Here is a 21,632-nt window from a genome sequence, read left to right as displayed (position 1 = left end):
TCTACTGTTCTGTCACTAAACTTGTTTTTGTTTTTTGTTTTTGTATGGTAGCTTTCAATGCAATCATAACCGAGAGCTCTTCGGTCATATTTCGTTACGAGTCGTTTCGACAAAGGAGTACCAATAATAACGGAGATTGTGTCGCCTATTCTCGCAGATCCTCGTTCCGACTCGGTACTCCGCTGGATTCGCTTAGGCCAGATTCACCACCAAAAGGAAAGCTCAGTTTCATTCTTTAAAGTAAAGCAGACTAAGCATTAGAGGCTTCGCTTGAGATACCGGTTGTTCTCTCGTATCTGATAGTAGGCGCTTGTTCTTATAAGTTGAGCTGCACGCGACCTGTTGGTACAAATCGTTTATATTAGTTGGGTACTACAAGCCGCTAGCACCTAAAATCATATCAGTTTGAGAGCAATTCGTCCATTTGCCATCGACGGTTTGCCACAAAGACATACAATTGCCAAGGCTAAAGCTTCTTGTTCAAGACGAAAGACTTAAAACGGAAACGCGTGGAAGAAGAATCCACAATGGATAGTCTTGACGAGGATGCGTTTCTCGACGACGAATTCTCGGACAAGTCAGAGTTTTCCGACTTTGATACGGATGATTCAGGTACGTCACATTGATGGGAAGGTCCATAAGAGAATTAGATGAAGACTTTATTCAAGGTACTAGTTATTTGGTACATTTAACATGTCTCCTATCCTATGTTTCTCCTCTTCTCCCACCTTTCTTCTCTTCCTGCAAGCTGCTAACAACAGTAGGCGTCAGCTTCGGTGAAGATAATATCGAGTTAAACGAAAACGAAAGTGACGGATTTACTATTGGTTCGAAAAAGAAGAAGGCTTATGATGTCGATTTCAAGGTTGCTACCATTCAAGATCTTCGGAATTGGCAGGCTGAAAACCTCGAGCACATCATGAGTATAACGGGTCTTACACGTGAACAAACACTTGCTCTGTTTCGGTACTTTCGTTGGAACAAAGAGCGCTTGCTGGAAAAGTATGTTGAAGACCCAGAACGCACTCTCAAGCAAGCAGGTGTTGAATCGAGTGACCAACATCAACACAGCGTTGTCAAAAAGCAAGCTACATGCAATATTTGTTTCGACGAAGGAATGCTCGAAATGTTTGGTATGGATTGTGGACATGAGGCTTGCAAAGAATGCTACCAACATTATTTAACTACTCGTATACAAGAAGGTGAAAGCTTGGTTCAATGTCCCGAGGAGAACTGCAGTCATATTGTTTCACGAGCATCTTTTGATTTACTGCTGCCAAAAAACGTTCTTGATCGATACTATCAATTGCTGGACCAGTCATTCGTGGACGAGAATGACTCCTTGTGCTGGTGTCCTGCACCTGATTGCCAGTACGCAATTCTTTGCCATGTTCGGCGGTCACAGTTGGAAACAGTGGTGCCCACAGTAACATGTGCTTGCGGAAACCAGTTTTGCTTCGGTTGTGGCCGTGATAATCATCAGCCAGCTATCTGCAGTCTTGTAAAGATCTGGCTTCAAAAGTGTCAAGATGACTCAGAGACGGCAAACTGGATTCACGCAAATACAAAGGAGTGCCCCAAGTGTTTGACAACGATTGAGAAAAATGGTGGCTGCAACCACATGACTTGTAAGAAATGTAAGTACGGATTTTGCTGGGTTTGTCTCGGACCATGGACAGAGCACGGGAACAGTTGGTATACCTGCAACCGTTATGATGAGAAGAGCAGCGCCAAAGCCCGGGATAGCCAATCTTCTTCTCGAGCTTCACTGGATCGGTATCTGCATTATTATAACCGATTTGCCAATCACGAACAATCGGCTAAGCTCGATAGGGAGCTGTACAAACAAACACAGAAACGTATGACAGAAATGCAAGTTGCATCCAACTTGTCATGGATGGAGGTACAATTCTTAAAGAATGCTGTAGACACGCTTTGTATCTGCCGTCAGACTTTGAAGTGGACATATGCATTTGCGTTCTATTTAAAACGGGACAACCAAACGGAGATTTTTGAAGATAATCAACGCGACCTGGAAATTGCAGTGGAAAATCTCAGTGAGCTTTGTGAGAGCCCGTTTACTCCTGAAGACGTCGCCAGCTTCAAACAAAAGGTTCTTGATCGAACTGTTTATGTCAAAAGTCGGCGCGAGGTGCTGCTTGATGACACAGTTCGTGGTCTTTCGGAGCATCGCTGGACATATGTTATTGATGCTTAGAAAACAAATTACCTGCACTTACTCTCCCTCTCTATTCGCTCCCTGCATATTTTCCTATTAAAGGTTTTTTTCAACGACCCCTGATGCGCCTTTTCTAATGCTTGTTTCGTCGTTTCGTATAAGAAGCAGACTCTTGTTTGCTCATTCCCTTCGAGGACACGTTTCCCCTTCATAACCATTATTGTGCTATGTTCGTTTCTTTTAATTCTTGTCAGACACTTTTTATTATAAAAAATCTAAGCAAAAAGCTGTGTTGACGACGTGGGTGACTTAAAACCGTCCGGTAGCTCGTCCGTTTAAACTGTGCTGGTCATCTAATAGCAACAGACAGACATTTCCTTGCCAACAGAACAGAGCTACCATCCGTAGTTCTGTCTCACTTCGTCTTTGTCTCGCGAAACAATCTAATTTCAAAATGAAAAAACGACGATGATGCAGTATGTAACAGTAGATAATACGATATAAGAGGAAAATGTGAAACACATTGGTGTGAGTGGAGTGTAAGTAATCAGGGCGCGGTCGTCGCCGTCATTTTTGTCGCGTACAAAAGAGGAACACGATGCAACCGGCAAGGTTATAATCGGGAAACACCGGAATTAATATATTTGTAAGCTTGCTCGTCCGCAGAAGCAGCCATGGCGCGTGTTCGTTCAAGCATAGTTTTGACGGAATTGGAGTTTAATGGCTTCAGAACCACCATATCAATTCCCTTTTCGAGAAGATAGCTTTGATCCTTTTCGGATACACTTTCTAATAGAGCAACCACAAAAGGATGACGTTGCCGTATGGACGGATATAAATAATCATAAACGGATAGTGCCGATCCTGCAATTACCAACAACTCAATGAACTGCGACTCCAAAAGGCGCAGAGCATTAACGGCATCGCTGGCTGTGTAGGTCACACATCCACTGCCCTCGAACATATTGACTGTGAAAGGAACATCTTTGATATCACTGTCCAAAACGAGAACAATTGGATATGTTGAAATTGACACAGACGGCTCCGACATCTTCCTTGCCCCCGGATTCTCATTGGAGGCAGTGACGAAGGAGGACGCGGAACAGGCAGAGGCTTCTGTTGACAACGAAGACAATGAGGTACTTGAAGCCAGCGAATTTTCTGACATGAGCGGCTGACAGTAACTTCCGACTCCGTAATTATCAAGCGGATCGTAAGATCGGCTGCTAGAATCTGCAGTAGGTGGCAATGGGGAAAACGAATGAGTTGCAGAAGCTGGCGCGGTATATGCTACAGGGAAATGAGGCATTGACAAAGAATAATCCATCATGCCACGGTTGCAAGGGGGAGATTGAATAGGTTGTGAATCTGACAATAACGAGTTGGGCGGACTCTTCTTCATGAGTATAGGCGTCGGCGTCTCCAGGTTCGCCTCTGTGAGCACTTTCATGGCTTTTTTATTGTTTGTCGATGCAATGCTTGCATTACCAGTGTGCCACATGTCTGAACTAGGCGTTGACACACATTGACTAACATCAGATAAGTTTGCGGATGAGAGACTGTGGGTAAAGGACACCGATGAACCTCGGGTAGAGGGTATGGTCGGAATAGTGCTTAAAGGGCTGACAACCGTTCGAGAGCGATCATAATATGGTGGTGAAAACGATTGCTGAGCAGGCATGGGAGTAGAGTTGTTTGGATTCGAGACAAGCCCTGCCCGCTTGGAGCCACACATTTGAGTCATCACTTGTTCGAGCAGTTTGTCCTGAACTGTCACCTTATTACTATAGTCTTGGAGCAATTCACAAACTTCTTCATAATTCGTGTGAACCATTTGGATGTGCTGCAACATTCTAGCTTGCTGGGAAGAGAGTCTGTCGAGCTGCTGCTGTAATATATGGACCTCATTTAGCGCGTTTCTTGAGTTCGCTGCCGAAAATCCCTTTGAAGCTGGCGCTTTTCGCTTGATCTCATCAAGCAGCTCTTCGTTGTGCAACTGAAATTTTTCGTGTTTGAATTCCCAGCATTGTTCGCCGCCAATGCCCTCACAGTTCCCAGAATTTCGAACTTTGTGAAAATCGTATTTGTTCAGTTGCCGGACAAAGCTTGAAAAGTTGCAATGCTTGAAGTGCTTCGTTAGCACAATTTTGGTAAACGCGCTTGGCTAGAGTCCGTTAGTAGTGAGCAGAAAAAACTTATGTATGAACGATGATAGGAGACAAGAAACACTAGAGTTGCGGCAAAAAAACGCGTAAACATGAATGCACGCAGAGAAGCTCCCTTCAATTCCTCCTGTACACGTATTCTTGGGCATAACATACCTGTAGCACGATAAACGACTTGCCAGAACGATCCCAGCGAATCAAATTGTGATATGCCGGGTCTTCAAGCACTTTGTACAACTTCTTCACCTAAATTGTCAAGCGGTCAGAGACATAAATCGCTATTGCCATAATTGGCTCAGCAAAACACCTACAAAGTCTGATGATCCATTCGGAAACGTCATTAGGTGCGTCAATCATCCAAGGAGGAGCACAATGGCATTCAGAAGGTTGAAAAATCGGTGTTATATGAAAATAGAGGAGATTTGATATTTCAGAGCCGGTTCATCGACCGTTTTGAAACATAAACAATTTGTTCGAGAGTGTGGGAAACTACAAAGCTTTTCGTTCATTCAAATAAGGCAATATTGCTTTCCTTCTGGTCTTTTTCGTGGAGGAGGAAATGCTTGCTTAGAGTTGGTGAAGGGCCTGGAAAACTCTAACACAGTTGAGCTTAAAAAAACGCATAAACCTAAAACATGTATCGATTCAGCCGATTTATATATCAGTTGTTTTATTACATTTAGGAGACGCATTTCGTCTACTATATGCATTATACTATTCTCGAACCCCTCATAAGCTATTTTATTAAAGCTCGACTTGCCCACTCCAACTCGCATCCATCCACCCTTTATTGAACAGAAAGTTCAACGCTAATTATTTTCCTGTACAATCAATCTTTAAAGCAACGAACAGCAATTTAAAACGAAACGATTCAATGTCTGGCATGAATCAACTCAATCCGACGCATATCCGTCAAAGCGAAGACGCTGACCTGAAGGGTCACCGGCTCATTGTGGTCTCCAATCGACTTCCTATTACTATTAAACGGTCCCAAGGAGGAAAATACAACTTCAGTATGTCCTCTGGAGGCCTTGTCAGCGCCCTCAGCGGTCTCAAAAAGTTAATGACCTTCCAGTGGATTGGATGGTGTGGTACGTCATCCCCTCGATTCGCGTTGCTGGTTGTTTCGATGACGTCATGGGCGCAGTGATCGTCGAGAAACATCTAGTCAATGACGTATGTATGACATAAGCTAACTTTTCTCGAACAGGTCAGGAAATTCCGGAAAACGAACAGGAGCACATTACGAAACGCCTACTGGATGAATGCAGTGCGATTCCGGTGTTTTTAGATGATGAGCTTGCTGATCGCCATTACAATGGATTCAGTAACAGCATCCTCTGGCCCTTGTTCCACTACCACCCCGGTGAGATCAGTTTCGATGAGGACAATTGGGAAGCCTACCGTGAAGCGAACCATAAATTTGCTGAGGCAATTGTAAAAAACCTGCGCGATGGCGACTTGATCTGGGTGCAGGACTATCATTTGATGCTTCTGCCGCAGATGCTACGAAGCATGATCGGCGACCGACTGAAAGACATCAAGATCGGTTTCTTCTTGCACACGCCCTTCCCCAGTAGTGAAATCTACCGTATTCTCCCTGTCAGAAACGAGATTCTGTTGGGCGTCTTAAGCTGTGATCTTGTGGGTTTCCATACCTATGACTACGCTCGTCACTTTTTGTCCGCCTGTTCCCGTATTCTCGGTCTAAATACGCTACCCAATGGTGTAGAGTACGATGGACGCATGGTCAGTGTGGGAACATTCCCCATTGGTATTGACCCAGAGAAGTTTGCCGACGCTTTGCGCTCAGAGAAGGTGAAGGAGCGCATCACCGCTCTTGAGCGAAAGCTGCAAGGAATGAAAATTATTGTTGGTGTAGATCGTTTGGACTACATCAAGGGTATTCCTCAAAAGTTCCATGCACTCGAGGTCTTCCTTACCCAGTATCCTGAGTGGGTGGGTAAGGTTGTGCTTATCCAAGTTGCAGTTCCTTCACGTCAAGACGTTGAAGAGTATCAAAACCTTCGAGCAGTTGTGAACGAGCTCGTGGGCCGTATCAACGGTAAGTTCGGCACGGCCGAGTTTACTCCTATCCACTTTTTGCACAAGAGCGTTACCTTTGACGAGCTTGTGGCTTTGTATGCTATTTCGGATGCTTGTTTAATTACTTCTACGCGTGATGGTATGAACTTGGTGTCTTATGAGTACATTTGTACTCAGCAAAAGCGCAATGGCGCCCTCATCCTTAGCGAGTTTGCCGGTGCTGCACAATCGTTGAACGGAAGTATCATTGTCAATCCTTGGAACACCGAGGAACTCGCGGATGCCATTCACGACGCCCTTATAATGCCACCCGAGCAAAGACGGGCCAACCACCAAAAGCTGTATCGTTATGTCAACAAGTACACTAGCCAATTCTGGGGCAAGAGTTTTGTTGATGAACTCCAGCGCATACAATCGGTGAACTATGGTTCTGCTGGTAACGATATTATTACGTCCAAGTCTCACCAGATCAAGGTTGCTAATGAACAAAACATTTGATCCTTTTTTTTTTGGAAGTTTTTTCTTGTTTCAATTTTTTCAGCTGCTTTTCGAATAACTACCAATGTGGCTGTCTATAACGAAGTACTGTATTTAATGAAGAATATGTCAATTATAAATTATTTAGGACGAAGCGAAAGTGAAGAATCGATTTAAGGTTACAATTGACGAGTCTAGTGCACTGTGTTTTATTAGATTTGTGTGTTCTTCACGCCATAGACTCTACTTACTCATCGATCATCTCTCAAACATTACCCCGCTCTACCGATACGTGTGCGGGGTGATGCATGGCGCTGTTCTCTGGTGGTGAGGTTGCTTTACGTCATAGGCATCAAACTCACCACCAAAACCATACACACTCTTATTCGTACTCGTACACACTGTCAACAGGTGTTTCCCAATACCGACTGTTCGATTGCAGCCTCGTGACGGAATTGAACCTTGGCACTCATTTCGACGTTACTTAGAACATAGACATTTTATTGAAAACCAATTTCTGTGAAAAAGCACGCGTTTGTGGTTTCTTGCATCCTATTCCTTAAGCTAACAACAAACCTTAATAATAACCTTAAACGAGATTTCTCTCAGTTCGGTGCTTTGTGAACGTGTGTTTTTATTTTCATAATTTCTTAAGAGAATGAACAATAATGTCGCTGGAAGACTGTTTCAATCGTACTCAATCGTATGCAACAGTTGCTATATCAAAGGAAAAGAATGCTGAGTATCTTGAGGCTTTGGCAATGTACAAAAAGGCGGAGAATCTTATCAAAGAAAACCCTGAATTTCGTCAGTTCCACGAGTTTCCAGACAGTGTAGGAGACGTTGATCGGTACTTTGTCGAAGCTTTGGAATGTATGCTGGAAGGGCTCTCGTCCCGTGTTGACTTTTTGAACGCCGAAATTATTCAGCAAAAACTAGCTCATCAACGATTGGAAGAGGAGCATCAGGCTGCAAAGTCTCGAGAATCGGTCTCCACTTCTATCCAGCCAAATTCACAACGTCCGCTGTCTCAGGACTCAGCAAGAAGTCGCTACTTGCACTCTTCTTCGGCTGCCGATACATCTCACCGTACATACACTCGATCCTCACCCTCGTCTCCATCTCCTGAAGGACTAACACTGACTTCGCGTGGGTATGTCCCACGTACCACATTACGGCCTCGTTCATCGTCTTCGTCCGAAAACCGTTCTCTGAGACCCACTTTCAACAGTACAAAACATGGACATTCGTCGAAGGAGAAACCAGCTGCTTTGTACTCCTCGCGTACTCTTGCACCGGAACGTCCACAGCGGAGCAATGCAGGGCAAGCAGCCCTGCTTGCTTGGAATGCGATTGCGAATTCCTTTCCTACTACAGCTCCGTCGACCCCGACAATGTCGTCGCCGACAAAACGGTTGCAGGAGCCTGTTCGCGTTGTTCGACAACCGCCGCATACAATTGCGAAACCAAGCTTTGCATCAAAGACGTTGGCGACACCCCAACGCAACCAAAACAATCGTTCCCCAAGTCCAAATTTCATCAGGTCATCACCTGTCGTAAAGCAAACATTTACGAGAAAACTAACCGGAAACTGGCTACCTCCTGATCCCGACCTTTCCCAAATCAAACCGCGTTCGCCGGAGAAGTCAATGCACAAACCCAAGACACCACCTCAATACACATCGGAGCCGTCGCAAAATGTGTGGACGCCGGTATCTGTCAGTCATCCTCCCCCTCCACGCCGGCCGCCTCCGGTGAAAATCGATATTCCCTTGACCGCTGATGCGGATTCTGAGCCCACAAAAGAGCAACCCGTGAAGCAATTTCCTGTGGATGGTGAATCTGAGCAGGAATTTCCTAACGCTAATCCCACCCTTAGTCGACAGCTGCGTGCTTTGAAAGAATGTCCTGACATAGACCAAGAACTGGGTATGACCATTCTGAGAGAGATTGTTGTGGAAGGTGACGAGGTGCACTGGGACGATATTGCAGGGCTTGAAGACGCAAAGTCATCTTTGAAGGAGACTGTTGTATATCCTTTTCTACGACCTGATTTGTTTCAGGGATTGCGAGAACCTGCACGGGGAATGTTGTTATTTGGACCACCTGGTACAGGCAAAACAATGTTGGCTCGTGCTGTTGCAACCGAATCCAAGTCAACCTTTTTCTCCATCTCTGCTTCTTCGCTTACATCAAAATTTGTACGTATCCATCTGAGGAACCTCAAAGTCTTATGCTAACCTTACTTAGTTGGGCGAGTCCGAGAAACTAGTTCGAGCCCTTTTCACGTTGGCGAAAAAACTATCACCAAGCATTATTTTTGTGGATGAAATTGACTCCCTTCTTTCTGCTCGCAGTTCAGATGGAAATGAGCATGAAACTTCAAGACGCATTAAAACCGAATTTTTAATCCAGTGGTCCTCTTTAGCTAGTTCTACTGCACGATCCTCTGACAATAAGTCTCGTGTGCTAGTGCTTGCGGCCACGAATCTCCCGTGGTGTATTGATGAAGCAGCTCGGCGACGCTTTGTGCGTCGAACATACATTCCTTTGCCGGAGCGCGAGACGCGCAAGTTGCATTTGCTTAAACTACTTCGTTCGCAAAAACATTGTCTTACGGATGAGGAAGTGGAAGCCATCGTCGATGCTACGCATAATTACTCGGGTTCAGACTTAATGGCACTTGCTAAAGACGCTGCCATGGGTCCCTTACGAAGCTTGGGCGAAGATTTGCTGGTGACTCGTATGGAGTTTATTCGGCCCATAGACTATACGGACTTTACTAATAGTCTAAAGCTAATTCGTCCAAGTGTGAACGCCGAGGGACTGCAGCGCTTCCAGCAGTGGAATGAGGAGTTTGGTGCCAAGGGTTAAGCTTTGCCAGTGGGAATATGTTCTTAAATGTATTCCACAAACCGTAAATCTACTGTTTCTTATTTTGCCTCATTCCCGACTGCTACTGTATTACTAAAAGACACATCCGTGAATGTGTATGTTAATAAATCAAACGCGGACAGATAATGATCTTTGTATATGAACGACTGAATGTTAATAGATCTCTAATGTATCCTTACGCCCGTTTATCCCTATATTCTATGCATTTACTTCGTAATTCCTACCAAGTGTCACTTCATGCCCCCACCAACGCCCACACTATCCCACACGCCCCCGTCAGAGCATATTCTCCACCATCCTCCGAGAAGAACAATTCCTTAGCCAAGTACCTCATAAACAATTCACTTATGTCGGGTACAACAGAATGGGTACTTTTCGATTGAAATTGGCGCGTTAAGGAGCAATTGTGCTAACTGAGAGCAGAATGGTACCACTCAGAGTAGTGTGTATATGCCTGATATGTCGTACATGCAGACCGGTGCATATTCGTCGTCTGCTGGCGCGAGAGATCGTTCCCGGTCTCCCAGACGTCGCGATGCGGGTGATCGCGGGGATAGAGATCGCGATTTTTTAAGAAGAAGAGACGAAAACCCTGCAGATAGCAAGTATCCCGAGAAGGATCCAGAGTTGCTGCTTGGAAAACAACACACTCAACAAGACCGACGTGTTTACGTCGGAAACTTGCCCTATCAAATTCGTTGGAATGAATTGAAGGACTTTATGCGTCAAGCTGGCCATGTTTTGTACGCAGAAATTCTAGAGTTGCCAAACGGATTATCAAAAGTATGTTTGATGCGTAAGAAGACATAGGGAGGGCGCGAGACGGACTACGAGAGAAACAAGAGCACTGAATGCAGCCACACGACACTCTTTTTTTCCCTCCCATTGTTTTCAAACCCGCTTGTCTCGATATCTTGCTAACTCCCTGTAGGGCTGTGGAATTGTCGAGTATTCTACTCGTGATGAAGCCAGAAGAGCAGTCGCAATGCTCAGTAATCAAAAATTGATGGGTCGTCTAATTTACGTTCGAGAGGTAATGCTATCCTATTTTGTGTCTATGCGTGCTCAAGCCATAATATTCGTATTCAGAATTTGGAGAGCTAACGTGGAACAGGATCGTGAACAGGAACCCAAGTTTAGTGGTACTGGAATAAATTCCGAAGTCAGAAGAAGCGAGGGAATGGGCGGAGAAGATGAATCTTCAAGACAACTGTTTGTTGGTAATGTAAGTGCTTCTTTTGGGACCAGAGGATGTTTGTGTTTTCGTGATGATGTTGTTTTTATTGACTATGGCTGTCTCGCTTGTGAGCAACTGATTAAACCAACGGTTACAATCTCTGCGGCGGCGGTGTTTTGACTCGGGTGCGTTGATGCATGTTGATTGCAGCATAAACATGAAAGAGCTCAAAGACATCATTCAGCAACTGAAACATTCCGAGAGCGATGATATTCTTTTCAAGGCGTTAAGAGCTAGATGATGTGACAAGCCTGGTGATCGGATGTGTATCATGAGTGAAGTCGTTGTGGGCGTCGGTCGGGACAACATCAAACGTGATTGCAAACAAGCGTCTTTCCTTCGTTGTGTGGTTTAGGTGTACTGACATTTGCGTTTCTTTAGTTACCTTACAGTGTCCGGTGGCAGGATTTGAAGGATTTGTTTCGGAAAGCCGGTATGTACTTGTCTTTGCGTTGTGATTGCAAATTTAACCTGAAACAATTTGTTTTATTTTTTAAGAGCTATTTGTTGACATGTGAAAAATATAGGCAATGTTGTTCGTGCTGATGTGCAAATGAACCATGAGGGACGTTCTCGTGGCAATGGTATAGTGTTGATGGAAACTGTACAGGAAGCTCAAATGGCTATTCGTATGTTTGACAGTACGGACTTTATGGGACGGATGATTGAGGTTCGTTTGGATCGCTTTGCGCGAGGAGGCGGTCGTTCTGGAATGGCATTTTCTGGGCCACCTGCTGGAGCATATGGAGCAGGCCCTGCTGCCGCCGCTCCTTATATGGGACAGTATGGGGGCCCTGCCGGATACAATGCCGGTCCAAATGACTTTGTCGATCGAGCATATGCGAATGGCCCTCCCTCTCCAATCATTCATATTGGAAACGTATGTGCATTTGGAATTTTTAATGAGCTTATCTACTGACTTTAATTTTTTAGCTTCCCTGGCTTACGGTTGATCAAGATTTGCTGGACTTGTTTAACTCATTCGGTAAAATTGAAAGAGCCGCTATTGCCTATGAGCCTAGCGGCCGTTCTCGCGGTTTTGGCGTTGTCCAATTTCAAACAACGCCGGAGGCTGCTTCAGCTATAGAAAAGTTAAATGGTTATGTTTACGGTAACAGACCCCTTCAAATTTCATATGCTCGCTATAACACACCGTATTTCGCTCCTCCAACATCAGATGGGCCTGCCGCTGCTTCTATGCCTTTGCCAACTGGTCCGCGGATGGGTGCTGCAGCTGGCTATACTCCGGCTGATCTTTCTGCAGCTCCGACGGTGCCTTCCTTATCTGCACTCCCTCGGGCGAATTCGTTGCCATTAGGCGCATCGCCAACAGCTTCGACATCCTCGTTGCCGTCAATGGCCCCAGCACCAACGTCTACAACAACTTCGGCACCGTCAACAGCATCTGCAGTTCCGTATGCCGACCTTTTGACCAAAGTTCTTCCCCCTACGGATGCGAGTGCTGCACTTGAGCTGTTAAATTCCATACAAAAACAACAACAGGAGCAACCCCGTGATGAGGCCTCAAAAACTGAACCCTGATTGCATTGAACTCCGTTTCATGCGTGCTTCAATCAATTGGGCTTCCTCCTTGAGAGCATGATGAGAAAAACACTAGGAAGGCAAAAGTCATCAAACTCTATGTCTTCATAAAACGCATTTCCTCTTTCAACACTGCGCTGTGACCCGGACATATTATTTTCTATGTACAATTTTACGCATATGTATTCCAATCTTTTTCTGTTTTTATAGGTTTTATTTGTCTCTATTAATGGCAACCGTTCTGACCGTTTAATTCGTTACAAGTCTTTGCTGTCTATCTTCTTTCAATGTTGATGAATGGAAAGGGACACTATGGTTGAGCAAGCATCACAAGTATCGTAACGTTGTTGTAAAGCGGCTTCCTCATTCGTTTTTTTTACATTTTTTTATACGTACATATAGCTGTTTCTGGCCCTATTCTTCTACGAAGCTAACAGCTAATACAAGTCAATTGTATGTGTACGTATGTTGTAATTTCAAGTTAAATTAAACTAGTTGATTGTTATCCACGGATATTTGTTTGTCCTTAAGTTAAAGTTTTAGTAACAACTAAATAAATATTATGTACTTTCTGTTGCGATGCATTGGGACTGTGAAGTTCCTTATAAGATATGATATACTTATACGGCACATCGCTGAGTGAGTTACCCGATTTCCCTGGAGTTCATCTGAAGAAAAAGGCCTTCCAGACGGATTAACACTTAACAACTGCCAGTGTTGACGATACAGAAATAAAAGGCAACTTGCTATATACCAACTTACTTTCTAAACATTACATTTTCCGCCTAGAGTGAATTTATCTGTGTGTATTCATTCGCCAAGGATTCAAGAATTTATGAAATTGTAGTTTTCCGCTATTTGTCTTTTTTTTAACCAGGTACAACGTTTCCGCTAAAATAAACACCCTTTTCCACTGATGACCTCTAATGAACAACTAAAACTGCGTATTGGAAAATCCCCTGGTCGTTTAATTCAAGACTTTGATTCTTTCGACAAAGTCGAGGATCCTTGGAACGACCCTTGGACTTTACTTAATCAGAAGCACTTGTGGCTGCTACACCTTCCGGATTCCGGACAATCTGGCGATGAAGATGAGGAGTGTACTGACATATGGGCCATCTGTAAGAAAACCAGAAAACATTTGCATGTTCGAACTTTTTACTCTGATGAAGAGTTTTCTCATTGCCGCGATGTTGACAGGGGGTCTCATGTGCTCTACCAGTCTTCAGAAAGCACAACAGAGTCTGGTTCGAATCAATCATTCATTGACTCGGCCGAGAGTTCTATGTGTTGGAAATGTTGCAACTGTAGTTTTACTGTGCGAGTCGAATGGTTATCTCCTGTCATGCCTGGTGATCTCGTTCAAGAACTTGTTGATTCTAGGCGCCCTTCTTTTGCGTCTCTTTTATCTCGTAGGAACCGATCAAGCTCTTCATCGGAAGAACAAAAGACTCCATTCAAACAACCGTCTCTATTCTCCATGTTTTCATCGCTTGAAGTGTTTCTTCGTAACATCTTATTGAAAGGTGATCACCGCTCGATTAGTGCTGCGAGCGAAGGCACGTTTGAAAAACATGTAGGTAAAGGTGATATCGTTAAGCGTATTATGAATCAGCTTCTATTTACGTACGTTCCCGAGGAAGAGCACTATATCCCCTGCAACGCAGGAAATGCGTTAACGTCTGACCAAAAGAGTTTGCTCTCTCTTGCACGGAATGAGCTAGCACTTCTTGCCATACAATATCGTGACAAAAATACAGAGTATGACAAGACCTCTTCATGGAAACTTTCATTCAACTACGCAAGAGGTGAATTAATCAATGGCTTGGATGTGATTCCTTATCCAAGTGTGGCATTGGCATACAGCAACATTTTTCAACAAAACTCTTCTTCACTTCCTGATGTCCCTTCGTTCTTGGCCTTGGGTGTATTGAACGATGTTCCAGATACGCTTGTTCGGTACTTCTTTTTCCAACAAAAACAACATGATCCCGACAACGCTACTGTATACATGGATGCTTTGTATCATATTGCAAAGCTTCGTGATAGTCCTCTTTTAGAGAATCTCATTCGATCAGAGGAAAAGAATGGGCTTATTCCCACCGCAGTTTGGCAAGAAGCTTACAATATATTTGGACTTGATCATGAAAAACTTGGAGATGAAGAACACGACGAAGTTCTGCTGAAGAAAGCTCTTCGTATGATGGAGAAAGACCCTGACAACATTCGCAATTTACGAAAATGTCTTGAAGCTTTGGCCTATCATCGCAAGAGTGAATCGCTATTGTCATATTTGCAATCTACAGAACGAGGTATGTAATGAACCCGGTACTTACTTATGCTAACACTTTTAAGCTTTTTACGATGTTAAAGAATGCTATAACTGGCTCGGTGTATCAAGTGATATTGATGACTCCTTGCTTATATCCGTTTTCGTCGTCAAGTCCGAAGATGATGCTTTAAAAGCAAGAGAGGCCTTGCAGATGATCGGGGAACAGCGGAGGAGTAAAGCCATACTGGAGTTTATAGGAGTAGGTGGTTCTGATATGGCCGACTCCGTAGTTGAAGAGCCTCCTATGGATATAAACATGGCTTACGAAGTTTTGAATGTTCAGGATCGTAACCTTTCTGATGAATTAATGATAAATGTTTACGATTTTGCGGTGGAAGACAGACCACAGGATGCAGATCTTCTAAGACGAGCACTCGAATGCATTGGAGAATCGCGAGACTCTACATTAATTCGGCATTACCTAAAGGAAGGAAACTTAAACGTGCCACCTCCCCCTGTAACACTCGACGTTCCTGTTGGACTGGAAAATAATGGCAATTTTTGCTACCTTAATTCTTTACTGCAATTTTACTTCATCATCAAGCCTCTGCGTGATGCTGTTTTGAATATTGATCAACACAAGGAAGATGTTGATGGTTATACAGAAACTGAAAAGATTGTTGGCGGACGTAAAATCGCAAAATGGGAATTGCGTAGAGCACTTCGTTTTACGCAAGACTTGAGGGACTTGTTTCTTACCTTAATCACTACTCGCAGCAATTCCATTTTACCTTCCCTCGAGTTGGCGTATTTGGCTCTTATTCCAGGAAACGAAAACGAGGAAATTGTAAAATCCATCTCAACCACCGAGGACAAGGAAAAGCCAAGTATGGCTGAAACGAAAATTGGCACTGGAAAGGAAGAAGAACTTGTTTCTGTAAAGAGTGTATCTTCTCTTCCAGACACAAACTCGTTGATCGATATGGACTCCGTTGACGGAGAAGACCAAAAACAAAATTCAGTAAGAGAAGTAAAAGATGTCGTGCAAGAAAGTATCAAGTCATCATTGGATCTCGGCGGTCAACAAGATGTGACGGAATGCATTGACCATGTCTTATTCCAACTATCGGCTTCGATGAAGCCTATTTCCATACAGGAGGGGGATGAAAAACCCATTTGTGTGGACCTTATGAAAAAGCTATTCTACGGAACACTTTGTCAAACATTGGAAGATCAAAGAGAAGGAAGACGTAGCAAAGAGGAACCATTTTCACACCTTATCATTGACCTTGCCTCAGATCGACAAACCCTATATGAAGCATTGGATCATCTATTTGAATTAAGTGATGTTGAAGTTGGAAACGCAATTGCGAAGAAATCCCTTTCCGTTAAGCAACTTCCTGATATACTGCAAATTCAGATTCAGCGTGTCCAGTTTAACCGTGTTACGGGTCAACCTTTCAAGTCAAATGCATATGTCGAATTTGGAAAGACTTTATTCATGGACAGATACATGTCAAAGGATGATCCGGAGCATCAACGTCGTTACCAGCGCTATTGGGAATTGAACATGGAGCTACAAAGCGTTTTGAAGGATCGCCAGTTGCTTTTGGAGACAAATTCAAAACTTGCATCCTCGACAGATACTTTGGCTGCTGTTGCACAATGGGCTCAGCAACAATCAGTGACTGAGCTTCCCTTGAACCCGGAGCTGCCTTCTCTCCTGCAAGCTGAAATTGATAAAATCGAGGCCGAAATTGGTGCTCTCGGACAAAAACAAGAAGCGATATGTAAACAACAAGAGGAGCTGTGCAAGGAAATGATGTCCGAGGAGTACCACCTCCTTGCTGTATTCATTCACCGAGGACAAGCTACATTTGGACATTACTGGACGTACATCTATGACTTTGAACGTGATATGTATCGCAAGTATAACGATGAATATGTTACGACAATTGATGAAAGTGAAGTGTTTTCGGACACCACGGGAAACACCGCCAATCCATACATGCTCGTTTATGTGAAGAAGGAATGTATAGGAATGATTGAATGTTTAAAGAGAGATCCCGACTATCTTCTTAATGCCTGAACCTTCAAAATCAAAACACAATGATTCCAACGAAATGTTTTGGACCAAGAAGAAGAAAAGTTTTCAGCACCAAAACCGTTTTTGATTCACATATTTCTACTCCCCTTTTTTTTCTCTTTCCTATAAAAAAAGAATACGACTTCGTTTTCATTAACGCACTCACCTTTTTATAAACATTACTTTTTCATATATAATTTACACGAATGCTAACTATTTTATAATCGTTGGTCAAAACATACTCACCTAAAAAGCCAACTAGTGGACGATAAATGGGTGATGGGCAATGGTAGAGAAAGGCCCTGAAAAGCGTCCGATCGTAGCAGTTGGAGTATAAGCGAGACGAGACGTGAATGAGAGAATGGGAGGGAGTGGTAACGATGGTTTAGAATCTGGGGGAAGGATGAGGATGTGGACATAAGTGCAACAGAATCATCATCAGGAGTTGTAACCAGCAGTGCACCATGACACAGGACGAAGTGTCCGAGATAGAGGCGACTGCAGAGATGCGTATATAATGACGACCTCAACGATAGTTACTCACAGCATCGAGGTCTTTTTATGTCGCTTGAGGCAATAAAGAGAGGCGAGTATCACGTTTGTGAAGCGCATGTGTTTATTTACACACACACAGAAGACGAAACAAACGAGTGATGAGGACCACAAGCGTTTATTAAGTGGTGAAACACCCTGATTATGCTGCAGTCGGCGTCTCCGTTTCGTTCGTTTCATTTGTGGATCTTGATATAGCCCGTTTCATACGTAACACCCTGAGGAAAAAGAAAACGTCGAGCAAAAACATTATGGATCCCGTACAAACGAGTGACACGGCTGCGATAAACTGATACATGGACTCTGTTTCGTCAGGAACAGCATGCTCATTACCGGCTGTTGTCGAGTCCGTCCATAACGTAATTCCACGCTCGATGAGTGTAGCGCTAAGACCAACCTGTGAACCGAACCTTGCTGCATGACTTGTAGCCATGATATATGTCATAAGGAATCCCACAAAAGGGAAAATGATGGAAACAGCACTGTTGATACAGAACCCATAGACTGTTCCGACGGGTATTCCATCGATGTACACGTCCGATGGCTCGTAGCCTGGAAGAAACAGCGTCGTGTCCCAATACGATGGGACGGCGTCAGCAGCAACCTCGTCGTACGAAGGTGGTTCTTCTTCCTCTTTCTCACCGGCATCTGATGTGTTTGAACGGGCCTCTGGCTTTGCTGAGAGGTTGGAAAAGCACTGTCTACATGATGGTGTACGGCACGTTCGTCTACGCCTGTTCCCTCGGTACTGGACGGCGTAGGACTCGTCACAACGCGATCATTTGCAATTTCTCCTTCCGCTGGAAGGTGACTGAGCTCTGTGTAGGCCGGTGATGCTGCAGAATTGCTTGCCGGGTTGGCCGCGGGTTGAGAGTCGGGCTCATTGCCTAGGAACAAAGGAGCCCGTTCATCAGCGTCTTCTGTAGGCTCAAACGCCGCGTCAATCGAACGTCTAGAAGGGGACGGAGGTGGTGATGGTTGTGTAGGTACGCGCGAGTATTCGCTCATGGTTGAAGTGAAGAAAGCGTCTCAGGGAGGTGAGAGGCAGGCTGTTCCGGCAGACTCGCAGACCAACTTAAGCTTAACTGAGTAAGCGAAGTTCAAAAAAGTGGGGAAGCTTGAAATCGTCGAATCGTAAGTCGATGCTTCAGTCATCGTGGCAAATGATGTCATCAAAAACTTCGCCGCGTATCTTATCGGTGAATAGGCGCAATATTGCGCATTTTAAGAATTGCGGGATAAGGGGCGTTGCTCCACATGAGGCGATGGTCCTGGCCGCGCCCAAGAGAAGTCGAGCACCGGTTTTTCACACGCGATTCGCACACCAGTGCATCCTTCAACTACCGGGGAGGTTGGGCAGTCGACAACCAAGCCGAGATTTTGCGAGTCGTGGAGTCGAAACTGGGGGTTAGCATGTGTGGCCAAGCAAAACGAAAGCGTGCGGGGAAGCTAGTGCAGCCGAATGTAGTGTCAACGTGGGTGGAGTTCTTGTACATCCCACGGGGCTTTGTTGTCTCTGGCGAATAGCGTACCTGATGACACGTCACATTTATTGTGGAGGCTTTCGCTTCGGACACGTGTACGGCACCATCCACAAGATCGACGCTGACGTCACAATTTTCGATGTCTTCCATATGAACCGCGGAGCAGTGCGGTAAATGGATGGAACAACCGCGGAGGCCTGAAGCACTCAGTTTGATGCGATTGTTGTCGAGAAGTATCCATTCCGCGGATGGAATGGAAGCGCCACGGAGATTCCGGAGCACGAGAGTGCCGTCACGTACGGTGCACTCTGACGTTACAGACACTTCTCGACTAGACGCGTCCAACTGCACAGAGTTGGACGAAACATCACGCTTTTTACGAAACTTAAATGGAGCGCGTGGGCAGAGACGCGTGCGAAGCTCGTGAAGCTCGGCGGCCATGTGCGTCAACTGGTCCATGCGCTTGCGATTGTCAAATGCGGAGAGCGCGTCGCGTTCTTCATTAAACAATAAAGTCAAACGCGCCAGATCCCGTGACCGCTCTTGAAGCCATTGTTCCGCGGACAATTCTGGAACATCCGCGGCTCCTGCGTCAGTCGTTGAGGCTTCTAAACGCCGCGAAGTGTTGTAGAGCTCGAGCAGAAAGGCTGGTGTGTTAGTAGGCGTCAGTGTGAGAAGCACACGTACCTTTTCGTAGTTCAACAAAAGACATGGACAGCTTTTTTCTGGGTGCAGCTGTATCACGAGCCAACAAGGCAGCGTAACTGATGTGGGGTTTATGTGGGGTATAAATAAGCACCCCACATTCAATTGTGGGATGTTTTCGTCGCCTCCACTTTGCTGAAGTGGGCTAGCACGTCCCGTTCAACACGACTGAGAGACAGCAGGGACTGGACGAGATTGGTCCAGAGTTGCTGGGTTTGGTGTACAGATGAAGAAATGGAAGCTGGGAGGGTGGACGGATGTATTTTGTTCAAGCTTCCGTCGTCTTCGACAGCCAACGTTGCCTTTCGGGGAACAAGCAGTCTTAACGCGTCGTTCGACGACAGCAAGACGGCGCGAGCACGAGCAAGAGCATCCAATGCCTGATTTAGCTGAATTTGAGCAGCTATTTGAAACGATTCACGCGTTTCGAGCAGCGAGAATAAGTCAATTACGAGTTGGTTCATAGAGAAAGCGTACGCGGAGGAGCAGAAGTTAAGTTAAGCTTAAACTCGGCTTACGTTATGATGATGTATCCATTTGTAGTTAATCTAAACGAGTCATTAGAGTTATCTTGTTTTACTCCACCAAAAGCTCACCACCACAACCTTTTCAGGCGTCCACACAATTTATATAAAAATGGATGTGGCGGTAAACCGGTGCCTCAGGCTCATCTTTCTCAACTCTTAGTTGGGAATTTTCGTCTGTGAGACGAGGAGGATATTCGGTTTCGGATTTCAGGGAACTCTCAGTTTTACAATTTTATTCCTTTTAAACAAGACCCCAAGGGTTCGCCCAAGTCACATCCTTTGTTTTTATTAGCCATTGTCGAGTGTTAACTCTTAGAAATGACTCAGTCGATCAATAATGCCATGAAGGATTGCTCGTTGGAGTCCCAGAAGGATAACAGTTCCCTTGCCCGTTCGACTCGAAAGGAAAAACTGAACAATGTCATCAATTTGTTGAAGGTGGCTGTTGACATGTTAAACTCGTTGGCCGAGGATGACGATCCAACCGTTGAACTGAACATCAGCGCGGGGAAGAAGAACAAGGTTGGCGATAAAGGCGTTAACTCGTCTACGTCTGAAGTGAAAAGTGAACCTCCTAAACCTATTATTGCTCCCTCTTTGAAGATAGTGGAGTGTGAAGTACACAAACAGGCAATGGAACTAGTGCGCACAAACGACGTTGTATGTAAAGTTAATGACTACATACGTTGCTGGTGTCGGCTGTCTTCAATTGGCGACTTCAACTTTATCACCCGTGATTTCGTTGAAGCAAATGACATTCCTCTTGCAAGGGGGTCCATCCGTATGTTTTACCGGTACCCTGGCAGGAAGTTTACGGCCAACAGCGCGATCACCGAGTCTTTGCTTTTTCGGTTTGGAAGATGTGTATCATGGGAAAAGTTTGTTGTTATTCCCAAGTGCGATAATGTCGATATCATATTGGGCTCGACCTTCTTGGTAGAGAAGGATATCGTATTTCATCATCATGGAGCTTCGTTTGGTCGAAGCCTGCTCCCTTTTGGATTTTTACCTCGACACGTTGTTGAGAAGAAGCGCGAAGATGAAATTGTCCATGCAGAGATAGCATACGGTTATTAGACCCGGAAAGGAATTGAGGCCATCTGTGAAAAGTCTGGCTTCACGCATTGGAGAACCTACGAGAGCATTTCGTTAGGGACATTAAGTTATATAAAGATGAGACTGAGGACGAGATGAGATTTTTAAGAATCTGTTACGAGTTAAAGAGTTCAAATACTTGGATTGAATGAAGATTGAATTGTAACAACCATGTTCACGGCTTATGGTTAAAACGTATTGTATTCATCTTTTATTTTGTTACACAAATTAATTAATTAAAAATAAAATAGAAAATTAATTGAAATGAAATGAATTATTAACCATAAAAAAAATATATATATATATATATATATATACATATACATATACATATACATATACATATACATATACATATACATATACATAT

At 44.4% G+C, this 21,632-nt stretch overlaps 9 protein-coding genes across 9 annotated transcripts; 6 read left to right on the top strand and 3 right to left on the bottom strand.

The window, feature by feature from the left end:
- Nucleotides 1-209: 209 nt before the first annotated feature.
- SJAG_01533 (hypothetical protein) lies at nt 210-2,670 on the top strand. Its single transcript, XM_002172749.2, has 2 exons — nt 210-612; nt 765-2,670. The coding sequence occupies exons 1-2, from the start codon at nt 528-530 to the stop codon at nt 2,216-2,218; spliced, it is 1,539 nt and encodes a 512-aa protein (XP_002172785.2). The 5' UTR covers nt 210-527; the 3' UTR covers nt 2,219-2,670.
- Nucleotides 2,350-4,954, bottom strand: SJAG_01532 (transcription factor prr1). Its single transcript, XM_002172748.2, has 3 exons — nt 4,656-4,954; nt 4,501-4,590; nt 2,350-4,343 (listed from the first exon to the last, which is right to left on the bottom strand). The coding sequence occupies exons 1-3, from the start codon at nt 4,683-4,685 to the stop codon at nt 2,793-2,795; spliced, it is 1,671 nt and encodes a 556-aa protein (XP_002172784.2). The 5' UTR covers nt 4,686-4,954; the 3' UTR covers nt 2,350-2,792.
- Nucleotides 4,955-5,079: 125 nt separating this feature from the next.
- Nucleotides 5,080-7,026, top strand: SJAG_01531 (alpha,alpha-trehalose-phosphate synthase). The gene is made up of 2 exons (XM_002172747.2): nt 5,080-5,435; nt 5,555-7,026. Exons 1-2 carry the CDS (start codon nt 5,219-5,221, stop codon nt 6,886-6,888), a joined length of 1,551 nt encoding a protein of 516 aa, XP_002172783.2. The 5' UTR covers nt 5,080-5,218; the 3' UTR covers nt 6,889-7,026.
- Nucleotides 7,027-7,236: 210 nt separating this feature from the next.
- SJAG_01530 (hypothetical protein) lies at nt 7,237-9,930 on the top strand. The gene is made up of 2 exons (XM_002172746.2): nt 7,237-9,068; nt 9,118-9,930. Exons 1-2 carry the CDS (start codon nt 7,536-7,538, stop codon nt 9,739-9,741), a joined length of 2,157 nt encoding a protein of 718 aa, XP_002172782.1. The 5' UTR covers nt 7,237-7,535; the 3' UTR covers nt 9,742-9,930.
- A 112-nt stretch (nt 9,931-10,042) lies between these two features.
- Nucleotides 10,043-13,195, top strand: SJAG_01529 (RNA-binding protein). The gene is made up of 7 exons (XM_002172745.2): nt 10,043-10,130; nt 10,186-10,545; nt 10,694-10,795; nt 10,877-10,987; nt 11,381-11,432; nt 11,527-11,879; nt 11,933-13,195. The coding sequence occupies exons 1-7, from the start codon at nt 10,110-10,112 to the stop codon at nt 12,539-12,541; spliced, it is 1,608 nt and encodes a 535-aa protein (XP_002172781.2). The 5' UTR covers nt 10,043-10,109; the 3' UTR covers nt 12,542-13,195.
- SJAG_01528 (ubiquitin carboxy terminal hydrolase Ubp2) lies at nt 13,131-17,157 on the top strand. Its single transcript, XM_002172744.2, has 2 exons — nt 13,131-14,853; nt 14,897-17,157. The coding sequence occupies exons 1-2, from the start codon at nt 13,458-13,460 to the stop codon at nt 16,900-16,902; spliced, it is 3,402 nt and encodes a 1,133-aa protein (XP_002172780.1). The 5' UTR covers nt 13,131-13,457; the 3' UTR covers nt 16,903-17,157.
- A 436-nt stretch (nt 17,158-17,593) lies between these two features.
- Nucleotides 17,594-18,459, bottom strand: SJAG_01527 (heavy metal ion homeostasis protein; the record flags this gene model as incomplete). Its single annotated transcript, XM_002172743.2, has 2 exons — nt 17,594-18,124; nt 18,169-18,459. The coding sequence occupies 2 exons, from the start codon at nt 18,457-18,459 to the stop codon at nt 17,594-17,596; spliced, it is 822 nt and encodes a 273-aa protein (XP_002172779.2).
- Nucleotides 18,460-18,791: 332 nt separating this feature from the next.
- Nucleotides 18,792-21,472, bottom strand: SJAG_01526 (tubulin specific chaperone cofactor C; the record flags this gene model as incomplete). Its single annotated transcript, XM_002172742.2, has 3 exons — nt 19,865-21,472; nt 19,623-19,785; nt 18,792-19,582 (listed from the first exon to the last, which is right to left on the bottom strand). The coding sequence occupies exons 1-3, from the start codon at nt 20,102-20,104 to the stop codon at nt 18,792-18,794; spliced, it is 1,194 nt and encodes a 397-aa protein (XP_002172778.1). The 5' UTR covers nt 20,105-21,472.
- Nucleotides 20,220-21,563, top strand: SJAG_01525 (hypothetical protein). The gene has a single exon (XM_002172741.2). It carries the CDS (start codon nt 20,486-20,488, stop codon nt 21,242-21,244), a length of 759 nt encoding a protein of 252 aa, XP_002172777.2. The 5' UTR covers nt 20,220-20,485; the 3' UTR covers nt 21,245-21,563.
- Nucleotides 21,564-21,632: the final 69 nt, after the last annotated feature.

Source organism: Schizosaccharomyces japonicus (assembly GCF_000149845.2).
Source record: "Schizosaccharomyces japonicus yFS275 unplaced genomic scaffold supercont5.3, whole genome shotgun sequence".
NCBI lineage: Eukaryota > Fungi > Ascomycota > Schizosaccharomycetes > Schizosaccharomycetales > Schizosaccharomycetaceae > Schizosaccharomyces > Schizosaccharomyces japonicus.
This window is presented reverse-complemented; position numbering and strand designations above follow the sequence as displayed.

What these genes read in the sequence shown, in the direction of transcription:
- SJAG_01533 (XM_002172749.2), top strand. Translation starts at nt 528, where the DNA reads ATGGATAGTCTTGACGAGGATGCGTTTCTCGACGACGAATTCTCGGAC. An exon ending in CTTTGATACGGATGATTCAG is followed by an intron (nt 613 to 764) that starts GTACGTCACATT and finishes TAACAACAGTAG; the next exon opens with GCGTCAGCTTCGGTGAAGAT.
- SJAG_01532 (XM_002172748.2), bottom strand. Translation starts at nt 4,685, where the DNA reads ATGACGTTTCCGAATGGATCATCAGACTTT. An exon ending in CGAATGGATCATCAGACTTT is followed by an intron (nt 4,591 to 4,655) that starts GTAGGTGTTTTG and finishes TTGACAATTTAG; the next exon opens with GTGAAGAAGTTGTACAAAGT. An exon ending in AGTCGTTTATCGTGCTACAG is followed by an intron (nt 4,344 to 4,500) that starts GTATGTTATGCC and finishes AACGGACTCTAG; the next exon opens with CCAAGCGCGTTTACCAAAAT.
- SJAG_01531 (XM_002172747.2), top strand. Translation starts at nt 5,219, where the DNA reads ATGTCTGGCATGAATCAACTCAATCCGACGCATATCCGTCAAAGCGAA. An exon ending in CCAGTGGATTGGATGGTGTG is followed by an intron (nt 5,436 to 5,554) that starts GTACGTCATCCC and finishes TTTCTCGAACAG; the next exon opens with GTCAGGAAATTCCGGAAAAC.
- SJAG_01530 (XM_002172746.2), top strand. Translation starts at nt 7,536, where the DNA reads ATGTCGCTGGAAGACTGTTTCAATCGTACTCAATCGTATGCAACAGTT. An exon ending in CTTCGCTTACATCAAAATTT is followed by an intron (nt 9,069 to 9,117) that starts GTACGTATCCAT and finishes AACCTTACTTAG; the next exon opens with TTGGGCGAGTCCGAGAAACT.
- SJAG_01529 (XM_002172745.2), top strand. Translation starts at nt 10,110, where the DNA reads ATGTCGGGTACAACAGAATGG. An exon ending in GTCTAATTTACGTTCGAGAG is followed by an intron (nt 10,796 to 10,876) that starts GTAATGCTATCC and finishes AACGTGGAACAG; the next exon opens with GATCGTGAACAGGAACCCAA. An exon ending in CAATCATTCATATTGGAAAC is followed by an intron (nt 11,880 to 11,932) that starts GTATGTGCATTT and finishes TTAATTTTTTAG; the next exon opens with CTTCCCTGGCTTACGGTTGA.
- SJAG_01528 (XM_002172744.2), top strand. Translation starts at nt 13,458, where the DNA reads ATGACCTCTAATGAACAACTAAAACTGCGTATTGGAAAATCCCCTGGT. An exon ending in TTTGCAATCTACAGAACGAG is followed by an intron (nt 14,854 to 14,896) that starts GTATGTAATGAA and finishes AACACTTTTAAG; the next exon opens with CTTTTTACGATGTTAAAGAA.
- SJAG_01525 (XM_002172741.2), top strand. Translation starts at nt 20,486, where the DNA reads ATGACTCAGTCGATCAATAATGCCATGAAGGATTGCTCGTTGGAGTCC.